General features: G+C 44.9%; 1 protein-coding gene across 1 annotated transcript; it reads right to left on the bottom strand.

Moving 5' to 3' along the window:
- Positions 1–1119: 1119 nt before the first annotated feature.
- Positions 1120–19840, bottom strand: LOC139538211 (procollagen galactosyltransferase 2-like). The gene is made up of 12 exons (XM_071340077.1): positions 19351–19840; positions 11968–12078; positions 11320–11437; positions 9373–9507; positions 8867–9071; positions 8514–8633; positions 8307–8383; positions 7552–7658; positions 7236–7368; positions 6888–7015; positions 4383–4586; positions 1120–2682 (listed from the first exon to the last, which is right to left on the bottom strand). The coding sequence occupies exons 1-12, from the start codon at positions 19551–19553 to the stop codon at positions 2451–2453; spliced, it is 1773 nt and encodes a 590-aa protein (XP_071196178.1). The 5' UTR covers positions 19554–19840; the 3' UTR covers positions 1120–2450.
- Positions 19841–26422: the final 6582 nt, after the last annotated feature.

Here is a 26422-nt window from a genome sequence, read left to right as displayed (position 1 = left end):
GTCAAGAAGGGCAGCAAAGAAGCCACTTCTCTCCAGGAAAAACATCAGGGTCAGACTGATATTCTACAAAAGCTAGGACTGGGGTAAAGTCATTTTCTCTGATGAATCCCCTTTCCGATTGTTTGGGGCATCCGGAAAAAAGCTTGTCCGGAGAAGACAAGTTGAGCGCTACCATCAGTCCTGTTTCATGCCAACAGCAAAGCATCCTGAGACCATTCATGTGTGGGGTTGGTTCTCAGCCAAGGGAGTGGGCTTACTCACAATTTTGCCTAAGAACACAGCAATGAATAAAGAATGGTACCAACACATCCTCCGAGAGCAACTTCTCCTAACCATCCAGGAACAGTTTGGTGACGAACAATACCTTTTCCAGCATGATGGAGCACCTTGCCATAAGGAAAAAGTGATAACTAAGTGCCTCGGAGAACAAAACATCAATATTTTGGGTCCATGGCCAGGAAACTCCCCAGACCTTAATCCCATTGAGAACTTGTGGTCAATCCTCAAGAGGCGGGTGAACAAACAAAAACCCACAAATTCTGACAAACTGCATGCATTGATTATACAAGAATGGGCTGCCATCAGTCAGGATGTGGCCCAGAAGTTAATTGACTGCATGCCAGGGTGGATTGCAGAGGTCTTGAAAAAGAAGGGTCAACACTGCAAATATTGAGTCTTTGCATCAACTTCATGTAATTGTCAATAAAAGCCTTTGACACTTATGAAATGCTTGTAATTATACTTCAGTATTCCATAGTAACATCTGACAAAAAATATCTAAAGACACTGAAGCAGCAAACTTTGTGGAAATTAATATTTGTGTCATACCTCAAAACTTTTGGCCAAGACTGTATATTTTAAACAAATACTTGTAATAAAACTGTGTGACTATTACTTTTACTTGAGTCATTTTCTATTAAGGCATCTTTACTTTTACTCAAGTATAAGAAGTGGGTACTTTTTCCACAGCTGCTCATTTCAGAGTAACTAACTGCACTTCCCTAAAAATGCCTTTTTCATACACTGCCTAAAAACGATCTTTGTCTGCCCTCTTGTGGTGCTTTCATGTCAGTACATGTATCTAAAAATGTCAGTGCATTTTCATAAATACAATTTCAATAAAAATTGAAAAAGTAGATTTTTAATCATGTATAAAGTTAGTTACATCCGTGTCACATCCATTTTTGAACAGTTTTGGCACTGACAAAGCTTCTGCCAAATGTGCTACTTTTGAAAAACATTTGATCTTCATAGTTGCTTGACATCAAGGTACAGTATAGTCATTTATTTGACAAAGAGGGAATTTCACTACAATTAAGACATTGCACTTGGGTTTAATACTGTGCATTCAAAAAGCACAATATAATGCTAGAAATAAATTAGGAAAACTGTCAATATGAATTGTACAAATAATAGAATTTGTACACAGAAAAAATACATAACACAAACCAATATAGATGAGCTCAGTCAGAATGTAACTTGATTGTCGTGGCAACTGACACCATGTCAGGAGAATATGGTTGGCAGGCTTCTCTCTGGACTGTTGATCTGGTTTAAGATTACCATGAGGTCAGGCCTAGAGAGAGACACTGCTCCTAACGTATTACCACTGCTATAGGATCCTTACCATGTGTGAGTGCTCACAGTTCAACTTGTTTGGAGTTACTTTACTAAAGTAAAGAAAACATTTACTAGGATTGTTATCACAATAGACAGAATGAGTAGAATGTGATATAAAAGAGAATGGTTTCCTCCAGTATTTCTGTTTTCTGACACCCAGTGACTAGATGTACAGTGAGGGACACTCACCCAGGCCCTGGAGTGCTCTGCAGTGCACAATAGCACGGTTGGGGTCAATTCCTATTGAAGCCAGTCAATTCAGGTAGTGAGTTGAATTTAAAATTAATTAAAATAAATATACATATATTTTTTATCCATAATTGAACTGTAATTTCAGTTTACTTCCTGAATTGAATGCCTTCAATTTGAAATTGACCCCAACCCTTGAAGGTGTCTGACAGTATAGGAGTGTACTTCCATAAACACTGACATTCCTAACATGCATCATTTGATTTGAACACACACAAACAAACCCACACACACTTTGAAATCAGGTCTTGGGGCACTTGACCAAGTCTATAGAGCCTCCGCCAGCATCACTACTGTCTGTATATCCAGTCACTCCCAGTGAATATGGGCCGACGTACCAAATACAAAATGGCGAATTATACAGTGAGAAATGAAGTGGCCCAGTCAACAGTGGCACCATAACCAGTAACCCTTTTCACACTACCGAGTCAAACCAAACAGTACCTGCCTGGTTATGCATCCACAGTTGTTTTTGGAACCGTGCTGTAAAAGAACAATGTGAAAAGACAATATCCAAGTCAGCTCCGTAAGGGTGGGGTTGGCCGTGCAGTGTGAATCAGGCATTAATACATATGGTTGAACTACAGCTCATCTTTATATGACGTCTGCAGCATCTCGGGTTGGGGAGCCCCCTTCAGCGTTTTGTGGGAGCCCCTCCAGTCTGTTCGCACGTTGTCGTCGTCCCACAGCGTGGAGGTCTCTGTGTCGCTCACCCACTTGGGGTCCCCGGCGTATTGGGCTGGTTGCACCAGTAGGGGGCGTGTGGAGAACGCCTGCAGGTTACGGTTAGGATAGTGGGACTTGTAGTTCTCACTGTTGACCAACAGGACAGGGAGGTTAGAGATACATTGGTCACAGGATGATGACAATATTAAGTCTGATGTTAAAACTTCCACCAAGGAGATAAAAACTAGCCTGTCCATAACAAAGATAGAACTGAGTGTACATAGCTTGAGAGTGTATGTAAATATCCAGAACAGGGCCACACTTCATCATACAGTTACATGATACAGTGTTATGGTGGGCAACAATACACAGCTAAAATGTAATCCTATGAAAGGTAACAGTTTTAAAATGTACTGGTAATTTCAAAACAACATTGAGAGATGAAATGACATGAAATATATTTTGTGGAAACAAGGTTATAATAGAAGTCCTGGGAATAAGTTTGTGGGTTGGACAACTCTTAGAAAGAATGAATCAGTTAGTCAGAAGGCCCCGAATCAACTCCAGGCATATTGAAGCAGAACCACACAGGGAAGAGGACGGGACGGGGGAAGGGGAAGAAGGACTAGGGATGATGGCAGCTGGCCAGGTTTCCACACATGACAGAACACACAGGAATTCAACAGAACGCAAAGGCATTCTAACAGGCTTCTGGATGCATGCCTGGTTCCCATTGGCTCAGAGAGGCTCTGGGTTCTATTAGCTTGGTCTGGCAGACACATGTCATGCAGCCAGAGAGAGAGACAGGGAGTTGACCACATGAAACTGGAACGCTACAACAAGCCAAGTCAGTCAGCAGAGACTAAAACTAACGAAGCAAAGTACAAAACAGTTTGACTTGTTGACATAACTAAAATGTGAATGCATTTCAGAATTAGAGGGAACATTTTAATTGTGGCAAGCTATTTTAAAAGAAGGCTTTTAAGAGTTGAGCCAAGAATGTGGTCACAGGAAGGTGAACATCAAAGGGAGGCTATAGATGTGAAACCATAGGCTGGTGATTGTAACAGTGGTTTTCAAATCTATGTCCATTCCAAAGCTACATTTATGCACAACGTTTATCCAAAACTGCAGCTAATTAGGAGTTGTTGCTATAGCTTTGGCAGTTCAATGCTGGCAAAGGGTCAGAACAAGCTACACAAGATGAAAAGCAATTTTTAATGGCACAAAGCAGACTTCCCTGACAGCTTTGTAGCACTAAAATCATATTACGTTCCATTGGCAATGGATGAAGGATGGTCCTAGTAAAAGGAATCTTTCAGGAACGATCCCAGGGTAGTACTGGACTATCTTGGTGACGATTCTTGAGGACTTATGACACTACTTTTCAAAGACAATTTGGCTACTTTGTTTCACCAGCTCTCTCCCTTATGGAGTGTTGTCAAACTTACATACCAACTGGGTTTGAACCTGGAACTCCTGCACATTACAAACCTGTCTTAACCCACTGAGCTAAAGTCTAGGCCAGGGGTATTCAACTCTTACCCTACGAGGTCCGAAGCCTGCTGGTTTTCTGTTCTACTTGATAATTAACCCACCTGGTGTCCCAGGTCTAAATCAGTCCCTGATTAGAGGGCAATAATGAAAAAATGCAGCGGAACTGGCTTCGAGGTCCAGAGTTGAGTTTGAGGGGTATAGGCAGTAGCGCAGGGCAAGCTAACATAATTCTTCAGGTTTCAGTTCCACCTACTTGGTGTGTCTGGTCTCAGTGATCTGAGAACATCTTGAGAATGGCTAAATAAATACAAGAATAAATAGAATTTAAAAAAAACTGTTGTGGTACTTACTTGGTGTGTTTGTCATACATGATGGGTAAGAATTCATCGACGGGCAGCATCTTGGAGAGGGGTTCAGCGTTGAGCAGTTTCTGGGCGCCCTGGAGAGAGATGGCGTAGGACAGGGTCCAGTAGGAATAGTCTGCTACCACCAGGTTCCTCACGTTCTCCACCACCTCCTCATCACCTGGCTTCACCTGCTTACGGCCCAGGTAACTGGGGACAGTGGACAGACAGGGTTATTCAGAGTACTGGACAGGGGAGAGAGAGAGACAGGGTTATTCAGAGTACTGGACAGGGGAGAGAGAGAGACAGGGTTAGTCAGAGTACTGGACAGGGGAGAGAGAGAGACAGGGTTAGTCAGAGTAGTGGACAGGGGAGAGAGAGAGACAGGGTTAGTCAGAGTAGTGGACAGGGGAGAGAGAGAGACAGGGTTATTCAGAGTACTGGACAGGGGAGAGAGAGAGACAGGGTTAGTCAGAGTACTGGACAGGGGAGAGAGAGAGAGACAGGGTTATTCAGAGTACTGGACAGGGGAGAGAGAGAGACAGGGTTAGTCAGACTAGTGGACAGGAGAGGGAAGGAGGGAGGGTTAGTTAGTCAGAGTAGTGGACAGAGGAGGGAGGGAGACAGGGTTAGTTAGTCAGAGTAGTGGACAGGGGAGGGAGGGAGGGTTAGTTAGTCAGAGTAGTGGACAGGAGAGGGAGGGAGGGAGGGTTAGTTAGTCAGAGTAGTGGACAGAGGAGGGAGGGAGACAGGGTTAGTTAGTCAGAGTAGTGGACAGGAGAGGGAGGGAGGGAGACAGGGTTAGTTAGTCAGAGTAGTGGACAGAGGAGGGAGGGAGACAGGGTTAGTTAGTCAGAGTAGTGGACAGGGGAGGGAGGGAGGGTTAGTTAGTCAGAGTAGTGGACAGGAGAGGGAGGGAGGGTTAGTTAGTCAGAGTAGTGGACAGGAGAGGGAGGGAGGGAGACAGGGTTAGTTAGTCAGAGTAGTGGACAGGAGAGGGAGGGAGGGAGACAGGGTTAGTTAGTCAGAGTAGTGGACAGGAGAGGGAGGGAGGGAGACAGGGTTAGTTAGTCAGAGTAGTGGACAGGAGAGGGAGGGAGGGTTAGTTAGTCAGAGTAGTGGACAGGAGAGGGAGGGAGGGTTAGTCAGTCAGAGTAGTGGACAGGAGAGGGAGGGAGGGAGGGTTAGTTAGTCAGAGTAGTGGACAGGAGAGGGAGGGAGGGAGGGTTAGTCAGTCAGAGTAGTGGACAGGAGAGGGAGGGAGGGTTAGTTAGTCAGAGTAGTAGACAGGGGAGGGAGGGAGGGTTAGTTAGTCAGAGTAGTAGACAGGGGAGGGAGGGAGGGTTAGTTAGTCAGAGTAGTGGACAGGAGAGGGAGGGAGGGTTAGTTAGTCAGAGTAGTAGACAGGGGAGGGAGGGAGGGTTAGTCAGTCAGAGTAGTGGACAGGAGAGGGAGGGAGGGAGGGTTAGTTAGTCAGAGTAGTGGACAGGAGAGGGAGGGAGGGAGGGTTAGTCAGTCAGAGTAGTGGACAGGAGAGGGAGGGAGGGTTAGTTAGTCAGAGTAGTAGACAGGGGAGGGAGGGAGGGTTAGTTAGTCAGAGTAGTAGACAGGGGAGGGAGGGAGGGTTAGTTAGTCAGAGTAGTGGACAGGAGAGGGAGGGAGGGTTAGTTAGTCAGAGTAGTAGACAGGGGAGGGAGGGAGGGTTAGTTAGTCAGAGTAGTGGACAGGAGAGGGAGGGAGGGTTAGTTAGTCAGAGTAGTAGACAGGGGAGGGAGGGAGGGTTAGTTAGTCAGAGTAGTGGACAGGAGAGGGAGGGAGGGTTAGTCAGTCAGAGTAGTGGACAGGAGAGGGAGGGAGGGTTAGTCAGTCAGAGTAGTGGACAGGAGAGGGAGGGAGGGTTAGTTAGTCAGAGGACAGCACCGTTCTCCACCACCGCCTCGTCACCTGGCTTCACCTGCCTACGGCCCAGGTAACTGGGGATGGAGCATGGAGGGAGACATTCAGCTGGAGGAACACATTGTAGTCCTATTGGTAATTTAGTCAGCAACACGAGAGCACATCAGACTGGCGAAGTGACATAACCCCACCCAGTACCACTTTACATGTTGTAGAATATCTGTGGAATAATGCTGTTGAAATAGGCTCTCTGACCCTACTCTACTCTCCCTCCTACTTCACCTTCTCCTCCTCCCCCCGCTCCTCTTCCACCTTCTCCTCCTCCCCCCAGTCCTCTTCCTCCTCCACCACCTCCTCCTCCCTCTCCTCCTCATCCCCCCACCCCCACCTCCTCCTCCTCCCCCCACCTCCTCCTCCTCCCCCCATCCTCATTCTCCTCCCCCCCATCCTCATTCTCCTCCCCCCATCCTCATTCTCCTCCCCCCTCCCTCCTCACCCAGATTAGTTTATCATACAAAATGACTCCAGGGCAGCTAGGCCCTTTCCTCTCCATGGCAACACGGGTAGGCAGTAGTCATCTGGTCACCAGGGTGATCGTTTGTGACAGTGACTCACATGATGTCCCAGTCCAGTTCCACCATCTCCACCTCCTCCATCAGACGCAGCACGCGCCGCTTGAAGTTGGCCTGGAACCGCACGTCATCCTCGAAGATCAGCGCCTTGTCCATCTGCTGGTCTACCATCTAAGAGGGGGAGTGAGAGAACATCTAGTTTAAATAAGCTCTAATTACAGACCACAGAGGCATTTCTACTTTACTGAACGAGCCAATTAGGCTCCTACTGACATGGCCCTCCAGGACCAATGTCCCAAGATGTGTGTGTCTGTGTGTGTGTGTGTGTGTGTGTGTGTGTGTGTGTGTGTGTGTGTGTGTGTGTGTGTGTGTGTGTGTGTGTGTTCCTCACCTCCTTCCAGATGTAGTAATGACTCAGGAAGCAGCCCACCTCTCCTTTTGTCAGGGTACGGCGGGAGAACGGGTCATAGTAACCAGGCAGTATGTCCACTCCTAGGATCTTTATATCACTGCTGTTCAGAGCTCTGCAGGACACACAGACATCATAGTCTCCAGCTTTCGCTTATGCCAACTCTCTCTAAACCTCCCTCAGAGCCATAGCTATGCCAAGCTTTGCATCCTCACCTAGCCTGGATATCCAGACTGAATTCAACTCTGTTTAGTGAAACGCTGCATAATTGAATCAGGATTCGCAGGCTAATTCTCACCCTCCATCTATGGCGTCCACCACCTTGACATCTATCTCCAGCTCATTGAGAGAATACAGCATCCTGTCTCTACGGTCCTGACGACGACGCAGGTTGATCAGGTACACCTACAGCACGGGACAGCCAGGGTCAGAGGCCAGGGATCAACTCAGAGACACAGTGATCCATAGATTGTGTATGCATATCAGAGGGGTTGGGTCAAAAGCAGAAGACAAATGTCTATCCTGTATGAACTAATAAAGTATATCTTATCTTATATTGAGTGTGAGAGATCATAATACCATTATAAACTGGGTGGTTCGAGCACTGGATGCTGATTGGCTGACAGCCGTGTTATATCAGACCGTAGACCACACCCCGTCGGGCGTCATCTATGTATAGTAATTTTACCCCTACCTACTGTACATGTACAAATTACCCCAACTAATCTGTACCCCCGCACATTGACTTGGTACCGGTACACCCTGTATATATCCGCATTATTGTTATTTTATTATGTAACTATTTATTACATTTTTTACTAGTTTATTTAGTAAATATTTTATTAACTCAATTTTTTTTAAACTGCATTATTGGTAAAGGGCTTGTAAGTAATCACTTCACGGTAAGGTCTATACCTGTTTTCAGCGCATGTGACAAATAAAATGTGATTTGATTTGGTTTAAATACCCTACAGCAGTGTTCCAAGCCACTGCTACTTATTTCATCTATTCAGGTATGTGATGAGGAGTTTGGGCTCCTGGCCTTTGTCTCACCTCATCGAAGCCCATGAGGTCTCTCTGTTTGGGGAAAAGGCTCACGTATTTGGAGGGGGCCATGGGGGGGCCATCGACTGGGGGAAGAACATAGAGACGTGGTATTGTTACCGTTATTACCTAGTTATTACACATCTATTACTGTTAGACACCGACTCTTAAATAACTTTAGAATTATGTAAAAAACAACCAAATAAGGTTTCTTACTGGTGGCCTCCAGGATGAGATGGCTGAAGCTGATGCTGTCGTCCTCTATGGTGTGGTGAGGCTTGGCTGGGGCGTTCAGGTAACCATACCTCACCTTGTTACACAGGTACATCTGCACCTCTGGAAACACACAGAACAATCAACTCTGTTATTAAACAGTCTACATGGCCTCGACGTGCCAGCAACATGTTAACGTAATCAGCTAGCCTTTTATACAAGGAACACATTGATTGCACCCCCTGCAGCAGTTAGGGGTGTGGATGTTTACGATAACACGTTATTAGACTAAGTGTGTGTGCACGTGACTGAATGTGTGTGCATTATAATGTACATGCTGTACTGTAGACCCCTACCTGAGACGCGGCAGGAGAAGGCGAAGACGATGATGTCATCGAAGGGCCAGGAGTAGTCCTGGTGAGGGGGGTGGAAGGCCAGCTTCTTCATGCCCGTCTTCCTCATGTCCAGCAGGAAGGTAGAGTGGACCATGGGTACCGGGTAGCAGCCCAGCCGGTGGCGCTGTCTGGTGGGGAAATACTCCGCTGTACGCCGGTAGTAACCCTGGGAACAGACACACAGGGTACTGGAAATTAGCATAAGCTAAGGTGCGATGCCGCAACGTATCTGACTGTTTGTACATTCAATGTGTCAATGTTTTAATTGCATCTGTCCCCGTGTAAATGAATGATTGAAATGAAAACAATATGGTATTTTACCGCACTTATACAAACCAACTTTCCATTTCACACAATCGTGCCAAAACCCACTGTGCCTACCCATCGTGCCTACCCAAAACCCACTGTGCCTACCCATCGTGCCTATCCAAAACCCACTGTGCTGGCTTGGATCTTTACTGTCTTACTTGGGGAGTGATCCCGCACCAGTAGTTGGAGTAGGCTCCCTGAGAGTCCAGCATGGGGGCCACAACAGACTTGTTCTCTGCTATCAGAAGGTTCAGCGTCTCTGGGTTGGTCAGGATGTTGTCTGTGTCAGCATACTGGAGGAGACAGAGTTGTAATAATATGACTCATTAGATATTTCATGCCATGGCTCTGAACAGAGTGTGTGATTGTTGAGAGTGTTTAGTGGAGATCAAGGTCACAGACAGAGATGGTCAACAGATGACACGGTGTGTTTAGTGGAGATCAAGGTCACAGACAGAGATGGTCAACGGGTGACACAGTGTGTTTAGTAGAGATCAAGGTCACAGACAGAGATGGTCAACGGGTGACACGGTGTGTTTAGTGGAGATCAAGGTCACAGACAGAGATGGTCAACAGATGACACGGTGTGTTTAGTGGAGATCAAGGTCACAGACAGAGATGGTCAACGGATGACACGGTGTGTTTAGTGGAGATCAAGGTCACAGACAGAGATGGTCAACAGATGACACGGTGTGTTTAGTGGAGATCAAGGTCACAGACAGAGATGGTCAACGGGTGACACGGTGTGTTTAGTGGAGATCAAGGTCACAGACAGAGATGGTCAACGGATGACACGGTGTGTTTAGTGGAGATCAAGGTCACAGACAGAGATGGTCAACGGATGACACGGTGTGTTTAGTGGGTAGATATGATGTTACTTGTAGGCCAGATGACAGAGTAGATATGATGTTACTTGTAGGCCAGAGGACAGAGTAGATATGATGTTACTTGTAGGCCAGATGACAGAGTAGATATGATGTTACGTGTAGGCCAGAGGACAGAGTAGATATGATGTTACTTGTAGGCCAGAGGACAGAGTAGATATGATGTTACTTGTAGGCCAGATGACAGAGTAGATATGATGTTACTTGTAGGCCAGATGACAGAGTAGATATGATGTTACGTGTAGGCCAGAGGACAGAGTAGATATGATGCTACTTGTAGGCCAGAGGACAGAGTAGATATGATGTTACTTGTAGGCCAGAGGACAGAGTAGATATGATGTTACTTGTAGGCCAGAGGACAGAGTAGATATGATGTTACTTGTAGGCCAGAGGACAGAGTAGATATGATGTTACTTGTAGGCCAGAGGACAGAGTAGATATGATGCTACTTGTAGGCCAGATGACAGAGTAGATATGATGTTACTTGTAGGCCAGAGGACAGAGTAGATATGATGCTACTTGTAGGCCAGATGACAGAGTAGATATGATGTTACTTGTAGGCCAGAGGACAGAGTAGATATGATGTTACTTGTAGGCCAGAGGACAGAGTAGATATGATGCTACTTGTAGGCCAGAGGACAGAGTAGATATGATGTTACTTGTAGGCCAGAGGACAGAGTAGATATGATGTTACTTGTAGGCCAGAGGACAGAGTAGATATGATGTTACTTGTAGGCCAGAGGACAGAGTAGGTATGATGCTACTTGTAGGCCAGAGGACAGAGTAGATATGATGTTACTTGTAGGCCAGAGGACAGAGTAGATATGATGTTACTTGTAGGCCAGAGGACAGAGTAGATATGATGTTACTTGTAGGCCAGAGGACAGAGTAGATATGATGCTACTTGTAGGCCAGATGACAGAGTAGATATGATGCTACTTGTAACCCAGAGGACAGAGTAGATATGATGCTACTTGCAACCCAGAGGACAGAGTAGATATGATGCTACTTGCAACCCAGAGGACAGAGTAGATATGATTCTACTTGCAACCCAGAGGACAGAGTAGATATGATGCTACTTGTAGGCCAGAGGACAGAGTAGATATGATCCTACTTGTAGGCCAGAGGACAGAGTAGATATGATGCTACTTGTAGGCCAGAGGACAGAGTAGACATGATGCTACTTGTAGGCCAGAGGACAGAGTAGACATGTGACTGTACCAGTATGTAGTCAGCCCAGCGTGTCTTGGCGAAGTTGAGAGCAGCCTGTTTAAGTTTCATCAGGTATTCATATCTGCCGTTGCTCCAGTATTTAGGCCCCATCTCTCCTGGGTAGGACCTGTAGAGCAATGGAGGGAGTCAGAACGAGACACACACACACACACACCAACCGACACACACCAACCGACACACACCAACCGACACGTACACACACACACACACACACACACACACACACACAGACAAGCACACACACCAACAGACACAGACCAACAGACACACAAGCAGAGGCATGCTACAGTATCATTCCTGCATTGCTTTGAGGTACTGAGAGAAAATGAGAGGTGACCTCAGGTCAGGTAGTACTGTGTATCAGCAGGCTCTGTAAACACCAAACATTTATTTAAGGCTCTCTTTTCTATTCACACTGTGCTTTAAAGTTACATTGTGTCAAAAATAATAGTTGAGGCACAGCTGTAGGCTACTGCTACTACTGTCTGGATGTTCAGGTAAGCTAATACAGAGTTTATATAAATGAGCTGATGTTCAGGGGGTTTTCAGAGGTAATCAACTGTGTCAACACACACACACACGTACAGGCATGCATACTTCTAGAAGAAAACATCATCATTCTGAACTCAAACTTACGTAGGATGCTCCATGGGCCTCCATTCCACGTAGTGATAAAACTGTTGCATGACTGTCAGCCATTCTCTCAGAACAGCTGTAGTGTTGTCAGCATTGTGATCTGTTGCTGCCCTGCGGACATGGGGACATAGAGACACTGTCTGACATGGGGACATAGAGACACTGTCTGACATGGGGACATAGAGACACTGTCTGACATGGGGACATAGGCACACTGTCTGACATGGGGACATAGACACACTGTCTGACATGGGGACATAGAGACACTGTCTGACATGGGGACATAGAGACACTGTCTGACATGGGGACATAGACACACTGTCTGACATGGGGACATAGACACACTGTCTGACATGGGGACATAGACACACTGTCTGACATGGGGACATAGACACACTGTCTGACATGGGGACATAGAGACACTGTCTGACATGGGGACATAGAGACACTGTCTGACATGGGGACATAGAGACACTGTCTGACATGGGGACATAGACACACTGTCTGACATGGGGACATAGACACACTGTCTGACATGGGGACATAGACACACTGTCTGACATGGGGACATAGAGACACTGTCTGACATGGGGACATAGACACACTGTCTGACATGGGGACATAGACACACTGTCTGACATGGGGACATAGAGACACTGTCTGACATGGGGACATAGAGACACTGTCTGACATGGGGACATAGAGACACTGTCTGACATGGGGTTATAGACACACTGTCTGACATGGGGACATAGACACACTGTCTGACATGGGGACATAGACACACTGTCTGACATGGGGACATAGACACACTGTCTGACATGGGGACATAGACACACTGTCTGACATGGGGACATAGACACACTGTCTGACATGGGGACATAGAGACACTGTCTGACATGGGGACATAGACACACTGTCTGACATGGGGATATAGACACACTGTCTGACATGGGGACATAGACACACTGTCTGACATGGGGACATAGACACACTGTCTGACATGGGGACATAGAGACACTGTCTGACATGGGGACATAGACACACTGTCTGACATGGGGACATAGAGACACTGTCTGACATGGGGACATAGACACACTGTCTGACATGGGGACATAGACACACTGTCTGACATGGGGACATAGACACACTGTCTGACATGGGGACATAGAGACACTGTCTGACATGGGGACATAGACACACTGTCTGACATGGGGACATAGAGACACTGTCTGACATGGGGATATAGACACACTGTCTGACATGGGGACATAGAGACACTGTCTGACATGGGGACATAGACACACTGTCTGACATGGGGACATAGAGACACTGTCTGACATGGGGACATAGAGACACTGTCTGACATGGGGACATAGACACACTGTCTGACATGGGGTTATAGACACACTGTCTGACATGGGGACATAGACACACTGTCTGACATGGGGACATAGACACACTGTCTGACATGGGGACATAGACACACTGTCTGACATGGGGTTATAGACACACTGTCTGACATGGGGACATAGAGACACTGTCTGACATGGGGACATAGACACACTGTCTGACATGGGGTTATAGACACACTGTCTGACATGGGGACATAGACACACTGTCTGACATGGGGACATAGACACACTGTCTGACATGGGGACATAGACACACTGTATGACATGGGGACATAGACACACTGTCTGACATGGGGACATAGAGACACTGTCTGACATGGGGACATAGAGACACTGTCTGACATGGGGACATAGACACACTGTCTGACATGGGGACATAGAGACACTGTCTGACATGGGGACATAGACACACTGTCTGACATGGGGACATAGACACACTGTCTGACATGGGGACATAGACACACTGTCTGACATGGGGACATAGACACACTGTCTGACATGGGGACATAGACACACTGTCTGACATGGGGACATAGAGACACTGTCTGACATGGGGACATAGACACACTGTCTGACATGGGGACATAGACACACTGTCTGACATGGGGACATAGACACACTGTCTGACATGGGGACATAGAGACACTGTCTGACATGGGGACATAGACACACTGTCTGACATGGGGACATAGACACACTGTCTGACATGGGGACATAGACACACTGTCTGACATGGGGACATAGAGACACTGTCTGACATGGGGACATAGACACACTGTCTGACATGGGGTTATAGACACACTGTCTGACATGGGGACATAGACACACTGTCTGACATGGGGACATAGAGACACTGTCTGACATGGGGATATAGACACACTGTCTGACATGGGAACATAGACACACTGTCTGACATGGGGACATAGAGACACTGTCTGACATGGGGACATAGACACACTGTCTGACATGGGGTTATAGACACACTGTCTGACATGGGGACATAGACACACTGTCTGACATGGGGACATAGAGACACTGTCTGACATGGGGACATAGACACACTGTCTGACATGGGGACATAGACACACTGTCTGACATGGGGACATAGAGACACTGTCTGACATGGGGACATAGACACACTGTCTGACATGGGGACATAGACACACTGTCTGACATGGGGTTATAGACACACTGTCTGACATGGGGACATAGACACACTGTCTGACATGGGGACATAGAGACACTGTCTGACATGGGGATATAGACACACTGTCTGACATGGGAACATAGACACACTGTCTGACATGGGGACATAGAGACACTGTCTGACATGGGGACATAGAGACACTGTCTGACATGGGGACATAGACACACTGTCTGACATGGGGACATAGACACACTGTCTGACATGGGGACATAGAGACACTGTCTGACATGGGGACATAGACACACTGTCTGACATGGGGACATAGACACACTGTCTGACATGGGGACATAGAGGCACTGTCTGACATGGGGACATAGACACACTGTCTGACATGGGGACATAGACACACTGTCTGACATGGGGTTATAGACACACTGTCTGACATGGGGACATAGACACACTGTCTGACATGGGGACATAGAGGCACTGTCTGACATGGGGACATAGACACACTGTCTGACATGGGGACATAGACACACTGTCTGACATGGGGACATAGAGACACTGTCTGACATGGGGACATAGACACACTGTCTGACATGGGGACATAGACACACTGTCTGACATGGGGACATAGACACACTGTCTGACATGGGGACATAGAGACACTGTCTGACATGGGGACATAGACACACTGTCTGACATGGGGTTATAGACACACTGTCTGACATGGGGACATAGACACACTGTCTGACATGGGGACATAGACACACTGTCTGACATGGGGACATAGACACACTGTCTGACATGGGGACATAGAGACACTGTCTGACATGGGGACATAGACACACTGTCTGACATGGGGACATATACACACTGTCTGACATGGGGACATAGAGACACTGTCTGACATGGGGACATAGACACACTGTCTGACATGGGAACATAGACACACTGTCTGACATGGGGACATAGAGACACTGTCTGACATGGGGACATAGAGACACTGTCTGACATGGGGACATAGACACACTGTCTGACATGGGGACATAGAGACACTGTCTGACATGGGGACATAGACACACTGTCTGACATGGGGACATAGAGACACTGTCTGACATGGGGACATAGAGACACTGTCTGACATGGGGACATAGACACACTGTCTGACATGGGGACATAGAGACACTGTCTGACATGGGGACATAGACACACTGTCTGACATGGGGACATAGAGACACTGTCTGACATGGGGACATAGACACACTGTCTGACATGGGAACATAGACACACTGTCTGACATGGGGACATAGACACACTGTCTGACATGGGGACATAGAGACACTGTCTGACATGGGGACATAGACACACTGTCTGACATGGGGTTATAGACACACTGTCTGACATGGGAACATAGACACACTGTCTGACATGGGGACATAGACACACTGTCTGACATAGGGACATAGAGACACTGTCTGACATGGGGACATAGACACACTGTCTGACATGGGGACATAGACACACTGTCTGACATGGGGACATAGACACACTGTCAGGCACTAGCATATAGTCGGTATAATGTATGAACTACTTGGTCTGCCTTACGTGCAGGCAAGCACACCACAACTAGGAAATGACATAATTTGCAAGACACTGCAAATCAGACCAACCAAATTGGTCCTACATGTTACACATGCAATGGAGAAAATAATACAATAATCAATATGCAGAGGAGATCCCTAATAAGTACGGACTCCCTATGAAATGCAGAACAGGAAATCACAAGTGGAATCCGTGGAAATAAGCCTATTCTCTGTGTAAAGCATCCAGTAGCCTAACATGCAGACTGTAGCATAAAGCAGGGTGTCCCAACCCACTCCTTGGCCCCAGGACTTTTCACATTTTTGGGTTTTAACCCTAAACTGGCATACCTGATTCAATTAGGCAACTAATCATCAAGCCTTTGACTAATTTAATCAGGTGTGCCGATTGCCAAGGGAGGTAGGGGTTCTGAGGCTGCTGCAGCACCCCCTGAAAATGTGTTTTGTTATAAAAATATATATATATATACTGTACCTGCCAAAAGTTTGGACACACCTACTCATTCCAAGGTTTTTCTTAATTTTGGCTATTTTCTACATTGTAGAATAATAGTGAAGCCATTGAATGAGTTGGTGTGTCCAAACTTTTGACTGGTACTGTTTATAAAATATAAAAAAGTCACAAAAGTAATGCACTGGGTCTTTACTAGTATTAGCGGACCGATAGAGACATTTGTAGCGGGAAAAATTACTTTTTTCAGCATCTCTGCTTTGGCAAAAAGGTAGATGTATAATTAAGAACAGTATCTTGCAGGATTCAATAGTTGATCTTGTAAGAGTTGTTGTCCTGTACCATTTCTCTGTGACTGTCATTCTAATGGAATCCAGAAAGAACAATCCCCTGTCCTTTTCTCTGTGACTGTCATTCTAATGGAATCCAGAAAGAACAATCCCCTGTCCTTTTCTCTGTGACTGTCATTCTAATGGAATCCAGAAAGAACAAACCCATGTCCTTTTCTATGTGACTGTCATTCTAATAGAATCCAGAAAGAACAATCCCCTGTCCTTTTCTCTGTGACTGTCATTCTAATGGAATCCAGAAAGAACAACCCCCTGTCCTTTTCTCTGTGACTGTCATTCTAATGGAATCCAGAAAGAACAAACCCCTGTCCTTTTCTCTGTGACTGTCATTCTAATGGAATCCAGAAAGAACAAACCCATGTCCTTTTCTCTGTGACTGTCATTCTAATAGAATCCAGAAAGAACAATCCCCTGTCCTTTTCTCTGTGACTGTCATTCTAATGGAATCCAGAAAGAACAACCCCCTGTCCTTTTCTCTGTGACTGTCATTCTAATGGAATCCAGAAAGAACAAACCCCTGTCCTTTTCTCTGTGACTGTCATTCTAATGGAATCCAGAAAGAACAAACCCCTGTCCTTTTCTCTGTGACTGTCATTCTAATAGAATCCAGAAAGAACAATCCCCTGTCCTTTTCTCTGTGACTGTCATTCTAATGGAATCCAGAAAGAACAAACCCCTGTCCTTTTCTCTGTGACTGTCATTCTAATGGAATCCAGAAAGAACAAACCCCTGTCCTTTTCTCTGTGACTGTCATTCTAATAGAATCCAGAAAGAACAATCCTCTGTCCTTTTCTCTGTGACTGTCATTCTAATGGAATCCAGAAAGAACAAACCCCTGTCCTTTTCTCTGTGACTGTCATTATAATGGAATCCAGAAAGAACAAACCCCTGTCCTTTTCTCTGTGACTGTCATTATAATGGAATCCAGAAAGAACAAACCCCTGTCCTTTTCTCTGTGACTGTCATTCTAATAGAATCCAGAAAGAACAATCCTCTGTCCTTTTCTCTGTGACTGTCATTCTAATGGAATCCAGAAAGAACAAACCCCTGTCCTTTTCTCTGTGACTGTCATTCTAATGGAATCCAGAAAGAACAAACCCCTGTCCTTTTCTCTGTGACTGTCATTATAATGGAATCCAGAAAGAACAAACCCCTGTCCTTTTCTCTGTGACTGTCATTATAATGGAATCCAGAAAGAACAAACCCCTGTCCTTTTCTCTGTGACTGTCATTCTAATAGAATCCAGAAAGAACAATCCTCTGTCCTTTTCTCTGTGACTGTCATTCTAATGGAATCCAGAAAGAACAAACCCCTGTCCTTTTCTCTGTGACTGTCATTCTAATGGAATCCAGAAAGAACAAACCCCTGTCCTTTTCTCTGTGACTGTCATTCTAATAGAATCCAGAAAGAACAATCCTCTGTCCTTTTCTCTGTGACTGTCATTCTAATGGAATCCAGAAAGAACAAACCCCTGTCCTTTTCTCTGTGACTGTCATTCTAATGGAATCCAGAAAGAACAATCCCCTGTCCTTTTCTCTGTGACTGTCATTCTAATGGAATCCAGAAAGAACAAACCCCTGTCCTTTTCTCTGTGACTGTCATTCTAATGGAATCCAGAAAGAACAAACCCCTGTCCTCAAACATTTAGCTTATCAGCAAAGACACAAAACATCCACACCAAATTAAATATTTTTCTTGATCAAATAACATGGAAAACAACCACTTTTTGTGCAGTATTAATTTACCATCCTTACAAACCACTTAATGTAAATGTACATGACTGTATTGTACATAGGCTGGTCATCTAGGTGTGTACCTGTAGACTTTCTATCACCGTGACAAAAAACAATGACCAATACAGTATTGAGTACATTGAGACATCAAGTGGTTTGTGATGATGTGGCTCAGTTGGTAGAGCATGGTACTTGCAATGCTAGGGTTGTGGGTTCAATTCCCACAGGGGACCAGTACAGTATGAACTCAGTACTGAAAATTGCCCTGGATAAGAGCGTCTATGGAAAAAGGAATGAAAATACTATTTCAGTTTCAACATAGAAATAAATAGAATTTCCAAATTATTTCAAGAAACTGGAAAACATATATCCCACAAGGAAATCCTGGCGTAAAGTACATGCTACTGTGAAAATCATATAATTGCGTAATACAATGGCCTAAAATGTTACTTTATGAACTCTGCATTGGAGAAAAATTAAGAAAGCATAATTAGAGTACCCTATAGAAGCTGAAGCATTTTATTTTGTTGAGAGGTCAATTGTTCTAACGGGATTGGGGACTGGGGAGGAGAGGTTTTCTTAATCTAATCCAAATGCGATTGATCGCCCACGAGTTTGATAAAAAGGACATTTTAACAAATAGCGGCCAGGGAAAGAGCGCTGGCAGGACGTCTGCCACCTACCAAACAGAAATGCGTGCTTTGGGATAGTTCAGTCTCTCCAATGCTCCGAGGTAGTACGGCAAGGAATGCGCCGCGTTCCGAGCAATGATCGCAATAACAACCGTTGGCGGCTGCATTTTCGATTCTTCTGGATATTTCTCCTCCGAAAAGTAACATTCTGATCTAGAAACGAAGGCCCCTAAAACTAAAACCCAAAGAAACATGGTGGATGTAGCAGTCCAAGCTACTGCACGTAGCTACAGCTCCCAGTCCGCGTCAGCAATAAGGAAAAAGGGGTTTTCCTCAATTTTAAACCCCCCCTCAAGATGAATCTCTTTCCTTGGCAAAATCCGACGAGTGTCGGTGGAAGGTTTTAAATTACAACTTCCGCACCAAAAGCCTTGTGAGAAAATTGTATCACCGGCATGTTACAATGTAACTATTTGCTCATAGTAGGCTACTATTTGCGCACATTTTAACGGGCCTTTAAAGGAATTGATAACCTACTGCTTGCTGGTGTGCATTTAAACATGTAGAAAAAGTAGCTTTGGTTTATGAGCGATTAGTGTCATCCCAGTTACCGACGGCGACATTTTTTTCTGGTCCTATCAAGACCGGTTGTCTTTTTGGTGTGCAGTCAGGACCAACCTTGATTTCAAGTCCAAGGACATAGATTTTTGGTTAGGGACAATCTTCAGTTGGCTCCTCTTTCCTATATTAAGTGGCTTGAAAAGGTATTATTGAGATATAATGTTTATTTCATTGAGAATGTATGCGCAACTGAAATTTGGCCATAAAATCAATGACTGAAAAATATATATTTTGAACCTCTCTAAATAATAATTTTTAACATCCGCAAAATACATATTTTCACTTTTCATTCAGCACATAAATGCACCCGATGTCAACGTTGCTTACTGGGATTCTAACAACCGTATTAAAGCTTGGCTACGGCTACTCAACACACAATGTTTGAATATTCAATATTTAACAACCAAATAGTGGTCATAATCTAAACAATACACACTTCTGATAGTCTATGAGGGAGAAATTAAGTTTACAAACTTAAAACAATATTTGCTTTCCGTCAATATCAACCTATTGCCTGAAGAGGGAGGCATTGAGTTTACATTCCAAACGCAGTTATTCAATGAACAGTTAGTTATTCAAGGGCAGGAAGAGAGACCACAAGCAACACTGAAAGAGAGTATAATCAGGAAAAAAAACAGAGCCAGAGTGTGAAAGACAGACAGAAAGAAAGAGAAAGAGAGATTGGCATGGCACAGGTCAGAGGAGAAGAAGAGAAGTATAAATATGACAGGAATCCAAACTGAATTCAGGGAGCTTTTGGAGGGCCTCGATTCAATCAATGAGCCAGCCACAGCAATGTCAGGGGGGACAATCAGTTTTTGCCTTGCTCTCTGGACAGGGGATCAAGAAGGGTAAAGGGACATCTATTCATGACACCCTGTCACACCCCCTGACCCCCATGACCCTGCTGGCCAGTTTCCCAGCACCCTCTGCAGCTGCAGGTCTGGGAGAGTTCAATAACTTTTACAGGCTGGGTTAAAGGTGAGAGGTGAAGGGTCAGTGGCGTGGTGGGGTGGCAGGGTGTGCAGAGAGGGCCAACAGGTTCACAGCCGAGCTAGATGGAGACTTTATAGAGAGACTAAATATTTATTCAGTGAATGGACACAGACAAACGTGCTCTCTCACACATACACACACGTGACACATAGTGGGGGGTCTGACAGCCAGGGGCCCCACTGACACATACCCCCCCTCCCCCGGAAGCGGTCACTGTCTATCTATCTACCACCACCAATCTCCTTCTCTCTCTTTTGTTCCCCAAGTCACAATCCCTCCGGGGGCCCCAGTCGTGACACTCTGAAAATCCTGCGGAACCTTTATTGCCGTGGCGATAATCAATAACCGCGTTCCCACACTGACGTCTCAGAGCCTGCCGGGTCAATAACTGTCGCTCACACTCCCACGGTTGGCACTTACATTCTTACTCAGCAGCCTTTTAGCAGAGGCCAGAGTAGGTTGTGTGTGTGTGTGTGTGTGTGTGTGTGTGTGTGTGTGTGTGTGTGTGTGTGTGTGTGTGTGTGTGTGTGTGTGTGTGTGTGTGTGTGTGTGTGTGTGTGTGTGTGTGTGTGTGTGTGTGTGTGTGTGTGTGTGTGTGTGTGTGTGTGTGTGAGAGAGAGAGAGCGAGAGAAGAGCATAGAAATGCTCATTTGTCTAGTTCTCTCCCCATCCCAGCTCCACCTTTCCCCCACTCTGCTTGCTTGTTGTATTTGGAAGGCATATGGTTTTATTGGAGAACACAAACACCAGACAACTCCTAGTTATTTTGTTTCTCTCTCTCTCTCCCCCTCTCTCTCTCTCCCCCTCTCTCTCTCACACATGCACACACAACAGCTTGCCCACTTCATGACCATAGAGATCAATCTTTACCTCCACAACAATGGAAGTCACTAAAGAGTTAATGGAGAAGATGCTTTACCACACCCAGGAGTCACATGCAACACACACACACACACACACACACACACACACACACACACACACACACACACACACACACACACACACACACACACACACACACACACACACACACACACACACACACACACACACACACACACACACTTCAGGACAGCCTGGTCTCATAGACTAGACATAACATAGTAAACATAATTCTGGGACAATCTAATTAGAATGATGTTACGTATGGTATGGTTACATGCTGTAAGACAGATGGTTAATTAAGGCAAAAACGAAACGTAGGGTGGTTGGTCGGGGTGGATGCATGGGCATATAACGCAAACATCTAGCAACCCAAAGGTTGCGAGTTTGAATCTCATCACGGACAACTTTAGCATCTTAGCTACTTTGCGACTACGTAGCCTGTTAGCTAACACTAACCGTAACCCTTTAACCTAACACCTAAACTTAACCCTAACCTTAACCCTAACCCCTGACCCTAACCCCTAGCCAGGCTAACATTAGCCAGATAGCTAACGTTTTGCAAATACGTAACGTATTGTACGTTTACAAATTTGTAACATATCATACGAATGGGTGAAGGACATCGACAAATGAATACATACCATATGAAATGCTACATATCATACTAAATGGGGTGTCTGGGATTTATGTACAGAATAATCAAATATAATTTTATTCGTCACATGCGCCGAATACAACAGGTACAACCTTACAGTGAAATGCTGACTAGCAAGCCCTTAACAAGCCCTTAGCCCTTAACCAACAATGCAGTTTTATGAAAATACATTTTAAAAAGTAAGTAATAAAAGTAACAAATAATTAAAGAGCAGCAGTAAAATAACAATAGCGAGGCTAAATAGAGGGGGTACCGGTACAGAGTCAATGTGCGAGGGCACCGGTTAGTCGAGGTAAATAAGGTAATATGTACATGTAGGTAGAGTTATTGAAGTGACTATGCATAGATAATAACAGAGAGTAGCAGCAGTGTAGAAGAGGGAGGGGGGATGCAAATAGTCTGGGTAGCCATTTGATTAGATGTTCAGGAGTTTTATGGCTTGGGGGTAGAAGCTGTTTAGAAGCCTCTTGGACCTAGACTTGGCTCTCCGGTACCGCTTGACGTGCGGTAGCAGAGAGAACAGTCTATGACTATGGTGGCTGGAGTCTTTGATACTTTTTAGGGCCTTCCTCTGACACCGCCTGGTATAGACGTCCTGGATGGCAGGAAGCTTGGCCCCGATGATGTACTGGGCCGTATGCATTACCCTCTGTAGTGCCTTGCGGTCGGAGGCCGAGCAGTTGCCATACCAGGCGGTGATGCAATCCGTCAGGATGCTCTCTAAGGTGCAGTTGTGGAACCTTTTGAGGATCTGAGGAGCCATGCCAAATCTTTTCAGTCTCCTGGGGGGGAATAGGTTTTGTCGTGCCTTATTCACGACTGTCTCTGTGCGTTTGGACCATGTTAGTTTGTTGGTGATGTGGACACCAAGGAACTTGAAGCTCTCAACCTGCTCCACTACGTTGAGGGAGAGGTTGTTGTCCTGGCACCAAACGGCCAGGTCTCTGACCTCCTCCCTATAGGTTGTCTCGTCTTTGTCGGTGATCAGGCCTACCACTGTTGTGTCATCGGCAAACTTAATGATGGTGTTGGAGTCGTGCCTGGCCATGCAGTTATGTGTAAACAGGGAGTACAGGAGGGAACTGAGCATGCACCCCTGAGGGGCCCCCATGTTGAGGATCAGCGTGGCAGATGTGTTGTTACCTACCCTTACCACCTGGGGGTGGGCCGTCAGGAAGTCCAGGATCCAGTTGCAGAGGAAGATGTTTAGTCCCAGGGTTCTTAGCTTAGTGATGAGCTTTGAGGACACCATGGTGTTGAACACTGAGCTGTAGTCAATGAATAGCATTCTCACGTAGGTGTTCCTTTTGTCCAGGTGTGAAAGGGCAGTGTGGAGTGCAATAGAGATTGCATCATCTGTTGATCTGTTGGGGCGGTATGCAAATTGGAGTGGGTCTAGGGTTTATGGGATAATGGTGTTGATGTGAGTCATGACCAGCCTTTCAAAGCACTTCATGGCTACAGACGTGAGTGCTAAGGGTCGGTAGTCATTTAGGCAGGTTACTTTAGTGTTCATGGGCACAGGGACTATGGTGGTCTGCTTGAAACATGTTGGTATTACAGACTCAGACATGGAGATGTTGAAAATGTCAGTGAAGACACTTGCCAGTTTGTCAGATCATGCTCAGAGTACACGTCCGTCTGGCCCTGCGGCCTTGTGAATGTTGACCTGTTTAACTTTTACTTGGTACTCATCCCGGATCCGGGAGCACCCCCCACAGTAAAAAAGCTGACTAGCATAGCCTAGCATAGCGTCACAAGTAAATACTAGCATCTAAATATCATTAAATCACAAGTCCAAGACACCAGATGAAAGATACAGATCTTGTGAATCCAGCCATCATTTCTGATTTTTAAAATGTTTTACAGGGAAGACACAATATGTAAATCTATTAGCTAACCACGTTAGCAAAAGACACCACTTTTTTTACTCCACCAGTTTTTTACTCCATCAGTAGCTATCACTAATTCGACTAAATAAAGATATATATAGCCACTAACCAAGAAACAACTTCATAAGATGACAGTCTGATAACATATTTATGGTATAGCATATGTTTTTTTAGAAAAATGTGCATATTTCAGGTATAAATCACAGTTCTACATTGCAGCTGCAATCTGAAATAGCGTTGGAAGCAGCCGGAATAATTACAGAGACCGACGTCAATTACCAAAATACTCATCTTAAAACATTTCTGAAAAATACACAGCATACAGCAATCGAAAGACACAGATCTTGTGAATCCAGACAATATTTCAGATTTTCTAAGTGTTTTACAGGGAAGACACAATATGTAAATCTATTAGCTAACCACGATAGCAAAAGACACAACTTTTTTTTCTCCACCATTTTTTTCCTGCATCAGTAGCTATCACTAATTCGACTAAATAAAGATATATATAGCCACTAACCAAAAAACAACATCATAAGATGACAGTCTGATAACATATTTATGGTATAGCATATGTTTTTTTAGAAAAATGTGCATATTTCAGGTATAAATCACAGTTCTACATTGCAGCTGCAATCTGAAATAGCGTTGGAAGCAGCCGGAATAATTACAGAGACCGACGTCAATTACCAAAATACTCATCCTAAAACATTTCTGAAAAATACACAGCATACAGCAATCGAAAGACACAGATCTTGTGAATCCAGACAATATTTCAGATTTTCTAAGTGTTTTACAGCGAAAACACAATATATCGTTATATTAGCATACCACATGAGCTAACATCACCCCAGCATTGAATCAATGCAAAAGGGGCGATAACGTTATCGCCACCAAAATATATTAATTTTTTCACTAACCTTCTCAGAATTCTTCAGATGACAGTCCTGTAACATCATATTACACAATGCATATAGAGTTTGTTCGAAAATGTGCATATTTAGCATCACAAATCGTGGTTATGCAATGTAATCTGTCAAAACATGGCATGCATTCTGGCCGGCGCCATCTTGGAAAGGCACCTATGTTTACGATTATTTATCGATTAGATTGACTAAAAAAATACAGGTTGGACAGCTAATGAAAGATGCATTGGTTATTAATGCAACCGCTGATTTAGATTTTTAAAATTAACGTTACTAGACATACATTGTGAGTTACAGCCAGACTAGTGCCGCAAAAAATGGCCGACAACTGCGTTTACATTTTTCCACATAAATACGGAATAAAATCATAAATAACTCTTACTTTTGGACGAGCTTCCATCAGTATCTTGGGCAATGTGTCCTTTGTCCAAAAGAATCGTTGCTTTGTTGTAAAACGACCTCTTCAACTTCGGAACTAGCAGCTAACGATAGCTACACGGCACACACATGTCCAAATCCTCAAACGCAATACTAAGGAAATTCCGAAAAATAGCAATATACTCGCATAAACTGATATAAAATCGGTTTCAAATAACTTCGTTATGATGTTTCTAACACCTATATCGAATTAAATCACAGACGGATATATCTTTGATCAATAACGAGAGCTTTTGAGCATGCCATTCTGAGGTCCTCCCTTGCGTCCTGGCGAGCGTCCAAAAGAAGGGACATCTCACTCCATTGCGTTTTATAAACTCTGAGAAACACGTAGAGACGCCATTCCACTTCTCATTGGTTACTGACATCCAGGGGAAGGCGGGTGCAGTTCATTTCGATCCATAGGGCATACACAGAGCTTAAAACTGATCCGAGATCAGAGACTATTTTTCAGAGCTTCGCATGTCCTGTCATGATTTTCGCTGTAGAAAGAGTTCTGGTTCACCCACAGACATAATTCAAACGGTTTTAGAAACTAGAGATTGTTTTCTATCCAATAGTAATAATAATATGCATATTGTACGAGCAAGAATTGAGTACGAGGCAGTTTAATTTGGAAATGTAAAAAAAAAAAAAAATGCTAACAGCTCCCCCTATTGACAAAAGGTTTTAAAGGTCTTTCTCAGATCGGCTGCGGAGAGCATGAT

The sequence above is a fragment of the Salvelinus alpinus genome, chromosome 1, assembly GCF_045679555.1.
Source record: "Salvelinus alpinus chromosome 1, SLU_Salpinus.1, whole genome shotgun sequence".
Taxonomy (NCBI): Eukaryota; Metazoa; Chordata; class Actinopteri; order Salmoniformes; family Salmonidae; genus Salvelinus; species Salvelinus alpinus.
This window is presented reverse-complemented; position numbering and strand designations above follow the sequence as displayed.

Bases quoted from the DNA above. Each gene is read 5' to 3' on its own strand.
- LOC139538211 (XM_071340077.1), bottom strand. From the start codon at position 19,553: ATGTTTCTTTGGGTTTTAGTTTTAGGGGCCTTCGTTTCTAGATCAGAA. The intron at 12,079-19,350 runs GTAGGTGGCAGA...CCATGTCCGCAG, and splicing joins AAAGCACGCATTTCTGTTTG to GGCAGCAACAGATCACAATG. The intron at 2,683-4,382 runs GTAAGTACCACA...GTTGGTCAACAG, and splicing joins ATGTATGACAAACACACCAA to TGAGAACTACAAGTCCCACT.